This window comes from Somniosus microcephalus, unplaced genomic scaffold (assembly GCF_052327205.1).
Source record: "Somniosus microcephalus isolate GS21.2 unplaced genomic scaffold, FLI_Smic_1.0 unresolved_chr1, whole genome shotgun sequence".
In the NCBI taxonomy this organism is placed as follows: Eukaryota; Metazoa; Chordata; class Chondrichthyes; order Squaliformes; family Somniosidae; genus Somniosus; species Somniosus microcephalus.
Window position 1 is genome coordinate 62,462,816 of NW_028225179.1, and position 14,813 is coordinate 62,477,628.

General features: G+C 47.9%; 1 protein-coding gene across 1 annotated transcript in view; it reads right to left on the bottom strand.

The window, feature by feature from the left end:
• Positions 1–10,417: 10,417 nt before the first annotated feature.
• The window catches only part of LOC147095432 (integrin alpha-X-like), a 245,987-nt gene continuing 241,591 nt past the window's right edge, over positions 10,418–14,813 (bottom strand). Inside the window, exon 29 of the mRNA XM_085973634.1 lies at positions 10,418–11,946. Coding sequence (XP_085829760.1) covers positions 11,836–11,946 — 111 coding nt within the window. The 3' untranslated portion in view covers positions 10,418–11,835. The remainder of the gene's footprint in view (positions 11,947–14,813) is intronic.

Sequence of the window (14,813 nt, forward strand, 5' to 3'; positions counted from 1 at the left end):
ACTCCTGCTCCTATCTTCTATGTTTCTATGTAAGCTCCTCACTTCCTGCTCTTCTCCGGCAGGTTTTGAGCCAGAGGGGAGCCGAACAATCTTGGCGTGGAGCGTTGCGTCAGAAAGGGCGGCTGATTAGACCCGAAGAACTGGAATAACGACGTCTGCACCACCCATCGCTGCTGGATTTGTGAAATCGCCTCCCTTGACTACATGGCACGGGAGTTTGGACCGGAGGTGGTGCCGAATCAGGAGCCTGGTGCGATCTGAAGAACTGGAAAATCCATCCCAGAGAGTTCTGCCTCCCTGTTCTGTCACCATCCCTTCCTGTTGTCGCGCTCGCGCTGCCACACGCAGTCGATCGGCCCCGAAATGAGACAGCAGCAAATGAGAAAGGAAGGTGACTGGGGGACAGATGTATCAAAAACCTGTACACAATCCTGATTGAACTGTCACCAGTACCGACCAATTAAGAGGAGAAATAAGGGAAGCAATCAAAGCACTTTATGAAAAGATTTTCAGGTGCCATTTCTTTTCCGCCTTGGTACCCAGAATTTCCTGCACCAATGCTGCTCAGAGACTGTCCAATAAATCCTTGGGGGGGAAATTGGTTCATGCCCCGGACAGGTTAGCGCCCCTGCACCCGAAATTGAATGGTTGCACCCCAAGCAGGAGGCGGGGCACGATTGGAAGCGCTCCTCCTCCCTCTTGGGGCGCTCCCATGGAATATCGCGGTGCCAGGCGTGTCGGCACATAGCGCCGTGGGACCGCAGGCCTCCCTACCCTGATTAAAGGGGAGGGGCTTAGCCCTGCTTGCACCGGGGCCCTGCTGGGGCCACCGGGGACCGGGGTGCCGGGAATAGAGCCCGGCACTCTGAGAGGAGCGCCGGGCTGACCGATCGCGGCTGGCACCATGTGGGAGGAGGCCAGAGGGGGCAGGTGCTGGCTGGCGGCCCCCAGAAAAATGGCCGCCCGGCACCACCCCTTTAAATATCGCCGCCCCGGCCACACGTACGCCCCCCTGACCCTGTCGGACATAGCGTTCGGTGTTAGGTCAGGGGGCACGAGCGGGGCCATGCGCATGGTGATGACGCCATCGCCGCAGGGCGCTACGGGCTAGCACCGCCGCTAACCTCCCACTGAATTACGCGGGAGGGGTTAGAGGTGCCGCGCCCGGGTGCTAGGTGGCAACGGGAAGTGCAAAGCAACCGAATTTTCCCCCCCTTGTTTTACATAGATTCTACAGCACAGAAACAGGCCATTCGGCCCAACCAGTCCATGCCGCCGTTTATGCTCCACTCGAGCCTCCTCCCGTCTTTCCTCATCTAACTCTATCAGCGTAACCCTCTACTCCCTTCTCCCTCATATGCTTCTCCAGCCTCCCCTTAAATGCATCCATACTATTAGTTTCAACCACTCCCTGTGGTAGTGAGTTCCACATTCTCACCACTCTCTGGGTAAAGAAGTTTCTTCTGAATTCCCCATTGGATTTCTTGGTGCCTATCTTATATTGATGGCCTCTAGTTTTGCTCTTCCCCACAAGTGAAAACATTCTCTCTGTATCCACTCTATCAAAACCTTTCATAATTTAAAAGACCTCGACAAGGTCACCCCTCAGCCTTCTCTTTTTAAGAGAAAAGAGACCCAGCCTGTTCATCCTTCCCTGACAGGTGTACCCTCGCATTTCTGCTATCATCCTTGTAAATCTTCTCTGCACCCTATCCAGTGCCTCGATATCCTTTTTATAATATGGTGACCTGAACTGTGCACAGTGCTCCAAGTGTGGTCTAATCAAGGAAATGGAGACCAGAACTGTGAACAGTGCTCCAAGTGTGGTCTAATCAAGGAAATGGAGACCAGAACTGTGAACAGTGCTCCAAGTGTGGTCTAATCAAGGAAATGGAGACCAGAACTGTGAACAGTGCTCCAAGTGTGGTCTAATCAAGGAAATGGAGACCAGAACTGTGAACAGTGCTCCCAAGTACTGGAAAAACAAATTAAAGGGTAAGAAAGTTGAAATGCAGGGCAGACATTTAAGGAGATATTTCATAACTCTCAACAAAAATATATTCCAGTGAGAAAGAAAGATTTTAAGAGAAGGGAGCACCATCCGTGGCTAACTAAGGAAGAGAAGGGTGGTATCAAATTGAAAATGAAGGCATACAATATTGCCAAGAATGGTGGAAGACTTTTAAAAACCAGCAAAGAATGACTAAAAAAATAATAGAGATCAATTCTGAGAGTAAACTAACAAGAAATATTCAAACAGGTAGTAAGAGCTTCTACAGGTATATAAAAAGGAAGAGGGTAGCTAAAGTAAACGTTGGTCCTTTAGAGGATGAGACTGGGGAATTAATAATGGGGAATGGGGAAATGGCAGAGACTCTGAACAAATATTTTGTATCTGTCTTCACTGTAGAAGACATTAACAACATCCTAATAATGGATATTCAAGAGGACACAGGGAGGGGGGAACTAAAGACAATCACTATCACTAAGGAAATAGTACTCGGTAAAATAATGGGACTAAAAGATGACAAGTCCCCTGGACCCGATGGCCTACATCCCAGGGTCTTAAAAGAAGTGGCTGCAGAGATAGTGGATATACCAAAGTTCCCTGGACTCTGGAGAGGTCCCAGCGGATTGGAAAACTGTTAATGTAACACCCCTATTTAAGAAAGGAGGGAGACAAAAAGCAGGAAACTATAGACCAGTTAGCCTAACATCTGTCATTGGGAAAGTGCTGGAGTCCTTCATTAAGGAAGCAATAGCAGGACATTTGGAAAATCATAATACAGTCAAGTAGAGTCCGCATGGTTTTATGAAAGGGAAATCATGTTTGACAAATTTGCTGGAGTTCTTTGAGGATGTAACAAGCAGGGTGGACAAGGGTGAGCCAGTGGATGTGGTGTATTTGGATTTCCAGAAGGCATTCGATATGGTGCCACATAAAAGGTTACTGCACAAGATAAGAACTCACTGAATTGGGGGTAATATATTAGCATGGATAGTGAGTTGGCTAACTAACAGAAAGCAGAGAGTCGGGATTAATGGGTCATTTTCTGGTTGGCAAACGGTAACTATGGGGTGCCACAGGGATCAGTGCTGGGGCCTCAGCTATTTACAATCTACATTAATGACTTGGATGAAGGGACCGAGTGTAATGTAGCCAAGTTTCCGGATGACACAAAGATGGGTGGGAAAGCAAGTTGTGCAGAGGACTCAAAGAACCTGCAAAGGGATATAGACAGGCTAAGTGAGTGGGCAAATATTTGGCAGATGAAGTATAATGTGGGAAAGTGCGAGGTTATACACTTTGGCAGGAAAAATAAAAAAGCGAATTATTATTTAAATAGAGAGAGACTACAGAATGCTGCAGTTCAGAGGGACCTAGGGGCCCTTGTGCATGAAACACAAAAAGTTAGTATGCAGGTACAGCAAGTAATCAAAAAGGCAAATGGAATGTTGTCCTTTATTTCAAGGGGGTTGGAGTATAAAAGCAGGGAAGTCCTGCTACAACTGTACAGGGTATTGGTGAGACCACACCTGGAGTACTGCGTACAGTTTTGGTCTCCTTATTTAAGGAAGGATATACTTGCATTGGAGGCAGTTCAGAGACGATTCACTAGGTTAATTCCAGAGATGAGGGGGTTGACTTATGAGGAAAGGTTGAGCAGGCTGAGCCTATACTCATTGGAATTTAGAAGAATGAGAGGTGATCTTATTGAAACATATAAGATACTGAGGGGGCTCGACAGGGTAGATGCAGAGAAGATGTTTCCCCTCATGGGGAAATCTAGAACGCGGGGGCACAGTTTTAGAATAAAGGCTCGCCCTTTTAGAACTGAGATGAGGAGAAATTTCTCTCTCAGAGGGTCGTAAATCTGTGAAATTCTCTGCCACAGAGAGCTGTGGAGGCTGGGTCATTAAATACATTTAAGGTGGAGATAGACAGATTTTTGCAAGATAAGGGAGTGAAGGGTTATGGGGAGTGGGCGGGGAAGTGGCTTTGAGTCCAAGATCAGCCATGATCTTATTGAATGGCGGAGCAGGCTCGAGGGGCCAAGTGGCCTATTCCTGCTCCTATTTCTTATGTTCTTATGTAAGTGTGGTCTAACCAAGGTATATGGAGACCAGAACTGTGCACAGTGCTCCAAGTGTGATCTAACAAAGGTATGGAGACCAGAGCTGTGCACAGTACTCCAAGTGTGGTCTAACCAAGGTATATGGAGACCAGAACTGTGCACAGTGCTCCAAGTGTGGTCTAACCAAGGTATATGGAGACCAGAGCTGTGCACAGTGCTCCAAGTGTGGTCTAACCAAGGTATATGGAGACCAGAACTGTGCACAGTACTCCAAGTGTGGTCTAACCAAGGTATATGGAGACCAGAACTCTGCACAGTGCTCCAAGTGTGGTCTAACCAAGGTATATGGAGACCAGAGCTGTGCACAGTGCTCCGTGTGGTCTAACCAAGGTATGTGGAGACCAGAACAGTGCACAGTGCTCCAAGTGTGGTCTAACCAAGGTATATGGAGACCAGAACAGTGCACAGTACTCTAAGTGTGGTCTAACCAAGGTATATGGAGACCAGAACAGTGCACAGTGCTCCAAGTGTGATCTAACCAAGGTATATGGAGACCAGAACTGGGCACAGTACTCTAAGTGTGGTCTAACCAAGGTATATGGAGACCAGAACTGTGCACAGTACTCCAAGTGTGGTCTAACTAAGGTATATGGAGACCAGAACTGTGCACAGTGCTCCAAGTGTGGTCCAACCAAGGTATATGGAGACCAGAACTGTGCACAGTACTCCAAGTGTGGTCTAACCAAGGTATATGGAGACCAGAACTGTACACAATGCTCCAAATGTGGTCTAACTAAGGTATATGGAGACCAGAACTGTGCACAGTACTCCAAGTGTGGTCTAACCAAGGTATATGGAGACCAAAACTGTACACAATGCTCCAAGTGTGGTCTAACTAAGGTATATGGAGACCAGAACTGTGCACAGTACTCCAAGTGTGGTCTAACTAAGGTATATGGAGACCAGAACTGTGCACAGTGCTCCAAGTGTGACACCTTCCATCACTTTGCTGATGATTAAGAGTAGACTGATGGGGCAGTAATTGTCCGGGTTGGATTTGTCCTGTTTTTGTGGACAGGACATACCTGAGCAGTTTTCCACATTGTCGGATAGATGCCAGTGTTGTAGCTGTACTGGAACAGCTTGGCTAGAGGCGCGGCTGGTTCTGGAACACAAGTCTTCAGCACGATAGCCGGGATGTTGTTGTAAAGGTAAAGCCATATTTTAGAAAAATACACCATCCTATGAACAGAATTCTGGCCTTATTTAAACATGACATACTGGGTTTAAAAATCTAAAAAGCCTCAACAACACAAGCTGTGAGTACAGGCTTCTGAGATAAGATGAAGTGTTAACACAAAAGTTGTAAACACCACACAAGCTTTTGAAATAGGTATTGATTGTTCATACTGAGACAAAGGCCCTATTGAAGAAGCAAAGGCTTGCTTCTAAGGAGTCTGCAGTTTGGAACCAACACAATAGCTATACCCAGTTTAAAGTGTTAAAAACTTTGAACAGAAACACAGAACATTAAAGAACCATGTGTCTTTGATAAATAAGGCATCAAATGAAAGAGACAGGAAACATAAGTTTGTATTACAACCAACTGGAGTAGCTAAGAAATGCATGGAACACCCGGATTGAAGTGGTTTTGATTTACATATTGTAAATATGATACCTACAGAAGACTTTGTAGATATGCCTTCAATAGATGACACCAAGTAATCACATGGTTTTTGTATTGAAAATGAAACAGTTAGGAGCCACAACGTCTGATTATAACCAGTTAAGCCAATATTAAGAATTGAATTGAAGTGCTTCGTAAGAATGGCATCTAAGAGATAAATCTGTAATGAACCATTTTATATGATAAGTTTTGAAACACCTGAAGGATTGGGATTTGAACCAGTTGAATGTTGCAGTCGAGCGACACAGCATGACAACCTAGTTTCAGTCAAGACTAGTTTAAAAACACAATGGACTGAACTACAAAAGTGATTAAGCATGTGGAGATATGAGAAGCTGATTAACCTTTGAGCCATGTCCAATCACGAGTCACTGATCGGCCGAAGCCACAATGAAGTAAGAAAGGACCCTGCTGTCCAGATAACTGGCCAAACTTAGATAAAAGACAGAACTAAAAGAAAGGGCTTAGCTAACGATGTAAAGTTATAATTAGGTTGTTTTTGAAGGAATATAATTGGGGAGGGGGGCGGCTGTTGCCACGAAGCCAGACTGGCCAAGGAATAAGTAATGTAATCAAGGCTGTCGATGTGCTCCAGTCTTGTACTGTATATAAGCTTGTGAATTTTGTTGATCGGGGAGAAGGTGCTCGCACAGACCGCGGGGTCTGAGACGCTTCTCCCAGAGCTCTGTTTTCAATAAACTGCACCTTTTACTTTACCACAGATTAGATGTGAATTTATTTTCACCCAACACACCTATACAGCAGACAGGATTCTGAAAGTTAACGGCTGAATTGACAATAGAGTAGAAAGAAGTCAGCAGAGAATGACTAGAGATAATTAGCTTACATCAGTAGAAAACTTCAAAGGATAAACCATGAAAAAAGGATATAAAATATGGAGCTTTCAGATAGAAAGTCAGAAGTCGCTGGAAGGGGCAAGCGATTCTCAACTTTAGAGGCAGGCTCTGTAAGTTTTTAACGCTTTGAGTCTCAGGGATCAAGAGGTACTATTATTTGATTTTGGTGGATATCCTGGATTATAAATAATAAGAAATGTATAAATGTAATGAAGTTAAGATTTGAGAATAAGGATCTCTGAGAATAAGAAATGTAAGCTATTTTGTATTTTGAACTGTTAAAGTCACGATTGACTCACCAGCTGTTAGCTGCAAGTCGGTTCTTTAATAAATCTATATATTTTTAGAATTGTCTCAAATAGTATTTCTGTATCAAACTCGCGAACTCAATTTCTGTACACTCTTTTTTGAGGAGTTGCAGAATTCTGGGGGGGGTTTCCAGACCCTCATAATATCCGGATGGTTACAGTCTAGTTAAACTTATTAAAAGTGCTATCTGGAAGATGGTAACATCTTCAAGTTGTTCCTTTCCTTTAGAGAGAGATAGAATGGACCTTTAGACCCAATTAAGCGTCTTATAGAATTCGGTTATCTCTAACTTTAGTTGAAGGTGAATGTCTGGGGAATACACCTGATCTGGGGTAGCCCGAAAAGTGCTAGGACTAGTAATAATCCCTTCATTGTCGGGGCCCATAGCCTTTACTGTATCCAGTGCGCTCAGCCATTTCTTGACATCACGTGGAGTGAATCGAATTGGCTGAAGAATGGCTTCTATGATGGTGGGGACCTCGGGAGTAGGCCGATATGGATCATCCACTCGACACTTCTGGCTGAAGTTGGTTGCAAACGCTTCAGCCTTGTCTTTTGCACTCACGTGCTGGGCTCCACCATCATTGAGGATGGGGATATTCATGGAGCCTCCTCCTCCCGTTAGTTGTTTAATGATCCATCACCATTCACGACTGGATGGGGCAGGACTGCAGAGCTTTGGTCTGATCCGTTGATTGTGGGATCGCTTAGCCCTGTCTATAGCATGCTGCTTCTGCTTTTTAGCATGCATGTAGCCCTATGTTGCAGCTTCCCCAGGTTGGCACCTCATTTTTAGGTATGCCTGGTGCTGCTCCTGGCATGCTCTTCTACACTCGTTGTTGAACCAGGGTTGGTCCCTGGCTTGGTGGTAATGGTAGAGTGAGGGGTACGTTGGGTCATGAGGTTACAGATTATGGTGGAATACAATTCTGCTGCTGCGGTTGGCCCACAGCGCCTCATGGATACCCAGTTTTGAGCTGCTAGATCTGTTCTGAACCTATCCCATTTAGCACGGTGGTCGTGCCTCACAACACGATGGAGGGTGTTCTCAGTGTGAAAACGGGACTTCTTCTCCACAATGACTGCGCGGTGGCCACTGTTACCAATACTGTAATGGACAGAAGCATCTGCGACAATTAGATTGGTGAGGACGAGGTCAAGTAGGTTTTTCCCTCTTGTTGGTTCTCTCACCACCTGTCGCAGGCCCAGACTGGCAGCTATATCCTTCAGAACTCGGCCAGCAGTGGTGCTACTGAGCCACTCTTGGTGATGGACATTGAAGTCTCCCACCCAGAGTACATTCTGTGACCTTGCTACTCTCAATGCTTCTTCCAAGTGGTGTTCAACATGGAGGAGGACTGATTCATCAGCTGAGGGAGGGCAGTAGGTGGTAATCAGCAGGAGGTTTCCTTGCCCATGCTTGACCTGAAGCCAAGAGACTTCATGGGGTCCAGAGTCAATGTTGAGGACTCCCAGGGCCACTCCTTCCCAACTGTATACCACACTGCCGCCACCCATGGTGGGTCTGTCCTGCCAGTGGTACAGTACATACCCAGGGATGGTGTTGGAGGAGTTCGGGACATTGGCTGAAAGGTATGATTCTGTGAGTATAATTCTGTCAGGCTGTTGCTTGACTAGTCTGTGGGACAGCTCTCCCAATTTTGGCACAAGTCCCCAGATGTTGGTGAGGAGGACTTTGCAGGGTTGACTGGGCTGGGTGTGCCATTGATAGAGAGAGAGAGAGAGAGAGCCAGAGAGAGAGAGAGAGAGAGAGAGAGAGAGAGAGCCAGGGAGACAGAGAGAGACAGGGAGAGAGAAAGAGAGAGGCATAGAGTCAGAGACAGAGGGACACAGACTGACAGAGAGAGAGAGAGACAGAGAGAGAGAGGTAGGGAGAGGGAGAGAGAGACAGAGAGTGAGAGAGGCAGAGAGAGAGAGACACACACACAGAGACAGAGAGAGACAAAGAGATAGAGAGAGACAGAGAGAGAGACAGAAGGCGAGAGAGAGAGCGACGGAGAGCGACAGAGAGCGAGAGAGAGAGGGACAGAGAGAGACAGAGAGATGGACAGAGAGAGAGAGACAGAGACAGACAGAGAGAGGGAGAGAAAGAGGGAGGGAGAGACAGAGTGAGGGAGAGAAGGAGAGACAGAGAGAGGGAGAGACAAAGAGAGGGAGAGACAGAGAGAGGGAGAGACAGAGAGAGGGAGAGACAGAGAGAGGGAGAGACAGAGAGAGGGAGAGACAGAGAGTGAGAAAGCTTGGGAGAGGGGGAGCTGTGAGACTGGAGCCTCGCCTCCAGTCCGGAAGCAGGGCCCATGCTGACTTTAAAGGGACATGTTGAGTAACAACCGGACTGGGGTGAGCGGCGCAAAAGACAAAGTTGAAAAGAGTGCAAAGTCTGGAAATTGCAGAATCCGATCAGGCCATCGAATGAAATGTTGAGCTGCTGAAAACACAATATTGAGAAGGAAATCCAAAGAGAAAATTCTAAACTGTGACTTTTAGGACGGGCAGCTTTGTGAACAGAGGAAGTGCGGGAAGCAGGCAATGACGAGAGGGAAACGGTATCGCCCCCGCCCACCAGTCAGGGGCCTGGTTCTGACAAAAAGGGCACATATAGGCCACACTGGGGTTGTTCTCCTTAGAGCAGAGAAGATTGCGAGGAGATTTGATAGAGGTGTTCAGAATCATGAGGGGTCTGGACAGAGTAGATAGAGAGAAACTGTTCCCATTGGCGAAAGGGCCGAGAACCAGCGGACACAGATTTAAGATGATTCGCAGAAGAACCAAAGGCAACATGAGGAAAAACTTTTTTTACTCAGTGAGTGGTTAGGATCTGGAATGCACTGCCTGATAGGGAGGTGGAGGCAGATTCAATCACGGCTTTCAATAGGGAGTTGGATAAGTACCTAAGGAAAAAAATTGTCATGGATACGGGGAAAGGGTGGGGGAGTGGGACTCGCTGAAGTGCTCTTGCAGAGAGCCGGCACGGGCTCGACGGGCCGAATGGCTTCTTACAGTGCAGCAACCATTCTATGATTCTATAACGCAGCGTGCAAACAGACCGACAGAGGTGCTGTCAGCACCTTTCAAGGGACACGACTCACCACCCACACCGCCGCACTGGGCATGCTCCACGACTGCCGCGCTGGCGGGACTGTACGCGTTGGCGCGGACACGTTCGGGCGCGCGTTCGAATGGCGCCCCCCCCCCACCACGGGCACACTGATCACCCGTCGGGAGGACACCACGGGGCCGCGGAGTGCCGGTGCGAGGAATCGGCTCGAGCAGCAGGGAGCGCCCGCTGCAAAGTGCACAAGAGCTGCGGGCCTCTGTGAGGAGGTGGGCCCAGCCCAGAGATGAATTCGCAAGAACCGAATGTTGTATAGAGAGGAGAAGGCTTTGAAATCACCTCTGACCTCGCACCCCCTGAAAAGTCTCAACGGACCCCAGTTTGTTGAAACACTGCCCTCAACACCATAACGTATTAGCTGACGAATTTAATGTCTGTCTCACTCACATTTAAAATACAGTACGCAGTCTATCTGAAGTCATATAAAACAAATGTAGAAATATCGCTTTTGAGGCAGATGGACGGTATGTTCCATGGTAGTAGGTGCGTTAAAATTGGCAGAAAACTGTTTAGCAAGCTTTTCTAAACAGAAGGTGATGATAAGAACTCAATAATTTCAACGACAAAAGATATAACATCAAAGTGAAAACTAAAAAACTGCAAAAAGAATATAACAAACACCGAATAGATCGGATACAATCATGGCATCAAAGCGTCGTGGTTCAAGCCCCACACACTCCCGAGACTCGAGCCCCATAATCCATGTCCACACTCCCCGGTGACCAGTGCAAAGGGAGCGCCGCACTGTCAGAGGGGCAGTACTGAGGGAGCGCCGCACTGTCGGAGGGACAGTCCTGAGGGAGTGCCGCACTTTCAGAGGGGCAATACTGAGGGAGCGCTGCACTGTCGGAGGGGCAGTACTGAGGGAGCGCCGCACTGTCGGAGGGACAGTCCTGAGGGAGTGCCGCACTTTCAGAGGGGCAATACTGAGGGAGCGCTGCACTGTCGGAGGGGCAGTACTGAGGGAGCGCCGCACTGTCGGAGGGGCAGTACTGAGGGAGCGCCGCACTGTCGGAGGGGCAGTACTGAGGGAGAGCCTCACTGTCAGAGGGGCAGTACTGTGGGAGCGTTGCACTGTCAGAGAGGCAATACTGAGGGAGAGCCGCACTGTCAGAGGGGCAGTACTGAGGGAGCACTGCACTCTAGGGGGGGCAATACTGAGGGAGTGCCGCACTTTCAGAGGGGCAATACTGAGGGAGCGCTGCAGTGTCGGAGGGGCAGTACTGAGGGAGCGCTGCACTGTCGGAGGGGCAGTACTGAGGGAGCGCCGCACTGTCGGAGGGGTAGTACTGAGGGAGCGCCGCACTGTCGGAGGGGCAGTACTGAGGGAGCGCCGCACTGTCGGAGGGACAGTCCTGAGGAAGCGCCGCACTGTCGGAGGGGCAGTACTGAGGGAGCGCCGCACTGTCGGAGGGGCAGTACCGAGGGAGCGCCGCACTGTCGGAGGGGCAGAACTGTGGGAGCATTGCACTGTCAGAGGGGCAGTACTGTGGGAGCGTTGCACTGTCAGAGGGGCAGTACTGTGGGAGCGTTGCACTGTCGGAAGGCTCGAGTCTCTGGAGTGTGTGTGTGGGGCTCGAACCCACGACCTTCTGATTCAGAGGCGAGAAAGAGAGTGAGACCCATTGAGCAGCCACTGTCATCAGTTATTTCCTTTACATCTGATCCTTCATTTCAACCACTTCCTTTGGTTTTGGAACGCTCGGAGAAATGGAGCCCTTTGATTGGTCGACGGCGCTGTCGGACAAGGTGACGGGATGTTGGCTTTCCTCACTCTTGGATAGTTTCCCCCTCGGCTGACGGACCTTCTCCTCCCTCCGAGGTTTCCACCCCAGGGCTGTCTCTATTTCCCAAGTCGTTTTTTCGATTGAAGAATCCAAGCTGCAAAGATGCAGAATTAGACTTGTGATCATGGGATCCATTGCCTGCCAGAGTAGGACAGGCTAAAAAGCAAATGAATCAAGTTATTTGTAAGTTATAAAGAGTATTGATAATTTAGATAGGGGAAGGATTATTCCCTCAGCTTGGAGAGTTACTGATAAGGATCCAAATCCCCCGCTGCCCCGTAGCCTTACTCACACCAAGTCCCATTCACCCATCACTGCACCCCCCCCACCACCCGCCCCCATCATGCCCACTGACCTACAATTGGCTTCCGGAATCCCCCAATGCCTCCAATTTTAAAATTCTCCCTCCTCATTTTCCAAGCCCTCCATGGCCCTCGCCCCCCTCCCTATCCCTGTAACCTCCTCCAGCCCCACAACCCCTCCAATTCTGGCCTGTTGCGTGTCCTCCGATTTTAATCCTTCCACCATTGACGGCCGTGCCTTCAGCTGCCAAGGCCCTGAGCTCTAGAATTCCCTCCCTGAACCTCTCTATGTCTCTCTTTCCTCCTTTAAGATGCTCCTTCAAACTGCCCTCTCCCTGTGTGGCTCGGTGACAAGTTTTGTCTGATTTACTCTCCTGTGAGGCACCTTGGGTTGCATTTACAACAACAACTTGTACTTATATTGTGCCGGTTACGTGGACCCACAACCTTCTGACTCAGAGGTGAGCATGCTGCCCCCTGAAAAGTGCGAGGTGATGCATTTTGGACGGACAAATAAGGCAAGGGAATACACAATGAGTGGTAGGACCCTAGGAAGTACAGAGGGTCAGAGGGACCTTGGTGTACATGTACATAGATCCCTGAAGGCAGCGGAGCAGGTAGATAAGGTGGTTAAAAAGGCATATGGGATACTTGCCTTCATTAGCCGAGGCATAGAATATAAGAGCAGGGAGGTTATGATGGAGCTGTACAAAACGCTGGTGAGGCCACAGCTGGAGTACTGTGTGCAGTTCTGGTCGCCTCACTATAGGAAGGATGTGATTGCTTTGGAGAGGGTGCAGAGAAGATTCACCAGGATGTTACCTGGGATGGAGCGCCTCAGCTATGAAGAGAGGCTGGACAGGCTGGGGTTGTTTTCCTTGGAGCAGAGAAGGCTGAGGGGGGACCTGATTGAGGTGTACAAAATGATGAGGGGCATAGATAGGGTAGATAAAGAGGAACTTTTCCCCTTAGTGGGGGGGTCAATAACAAGGGGGCATAGATTCAGGGTAAGGGGCAGGAGATTTAGAGGGGATTTGAGGAGGAACCTTTTCACCCAGAGGGTGGTTGGAATGTGGAACTCAATGCCTGAAAGGGTGGTAGAGGCAGGAACCCTCACAACATTCAAGAAGCATTTGGATGAGCACTTGAAATGCCATTGCATACAAGGCTATGGACCAAATGCTGGAAAATGGGATTAGACTGGACAGGGATGGATGGGCGGCGCAGACACGATAGGCCGAAGGGCCTCTTTCTGTGCTGTAAAACTCTATGATTCTGTGACTCTATGACTGAGTCATGGCTGACAGGGTATATGGAAACCAGTGGATGTGGTGTATTTGGATTTTCAGAAGGCATTCGATAAGGTGTCCACACAAAGGGTTCTTACACAAGATTAGGACTCATGGGATTGAGGGTATTATATTAGCATGGATAATTAAATTATAATGCATATATTAGCATGGATTATGAGATTGTAATGCATATATTAGCATAGATAATGAGATCATAATGCATTATAAGAACATAAGAAATAGGAGCAAGGGCAATTAGGGATGGGCAATAAATGCTGGCTTTGCCAGCGATGCCCACATTCCATAAACACATTTTTTAAAAAGTAGGCCATTCAGCCCCTTGAGCCTGCACCGCCATTTAATAAGGTCATGGCTGATCTTCGACCTCAACTCCACTTTCCCGTCCGATCTCCATATCCCTTGATTCCCCTAGAGTCCAAAACTCTATTGATTTCTGTCTTGAATATACTCAATGACTGAGCATCCACTGGGGTAGATAATTCCAAAGATGCACAAACCTCTGAGTGAAGAAATTTCTTCTCATCTCAGTCATAAATGGCCGACCTCTTCTCCTGAGACTATGCCCCTGGTTCTAGACTCTCCAGCCATGGGAAACAACCTCTCGACATCTATCCTGTCAAGCCCTCTAAGAATTCTACATAAGAACATAAGAATGATATATTTCCAGGTGATTTGTCAGCTTTTAGTCCCATTACTTTCTCCAGTACTATTTATTTACTCATACTAATTTCTTTAAGTTGCTTATTCTCACTAGACCCTTAGTTCCCCACTATTTCCTGAATGTGTTTTGTGTTTTCTGCCGTGAAGACAGGTAGAAAATATTTGTTTAATGTCACTTCCTTATTCCCTATTATAATTTCACCTGTCTCTGCCTCTAAGGGGCCCACATTTACCTTCACCAATCTCTTCATTTCTACATACCTATAGGAGCTTTTACAGTCTGTTTTTATGTCTCTTGCTAGTTTACTCTCGTATTCTCTTTTCCCTTTCTTTATCAATATCTTGGGCCTCCTTTGCTGAATTCTAAAATCCTCCCAATCCTCAGGCTTACTGCTCTTTTGTTATTGCATTGTAAGCCTCTTCCTTTAATCTAATACTGCCTCGACATTGCGGTCTCCTGTACATTGGAGACCAAATGCAGATTGGGCGACCACTTTGCGGAACACCTCCATTCAGTCCGTAAGCATGACCCCGAGCTTCCGGGCGCCTGTCACTATAAATTCTCCACCTTACTCCCACTCTGACTTCTCTGTCCTCGGCCTCTTACACTGTTCCAACGCAGCTCAACGTAAGCTCAAGGAACAGCATCTCATCTTTCGATGAGGCACTTTGCAGCCTTCCGGACT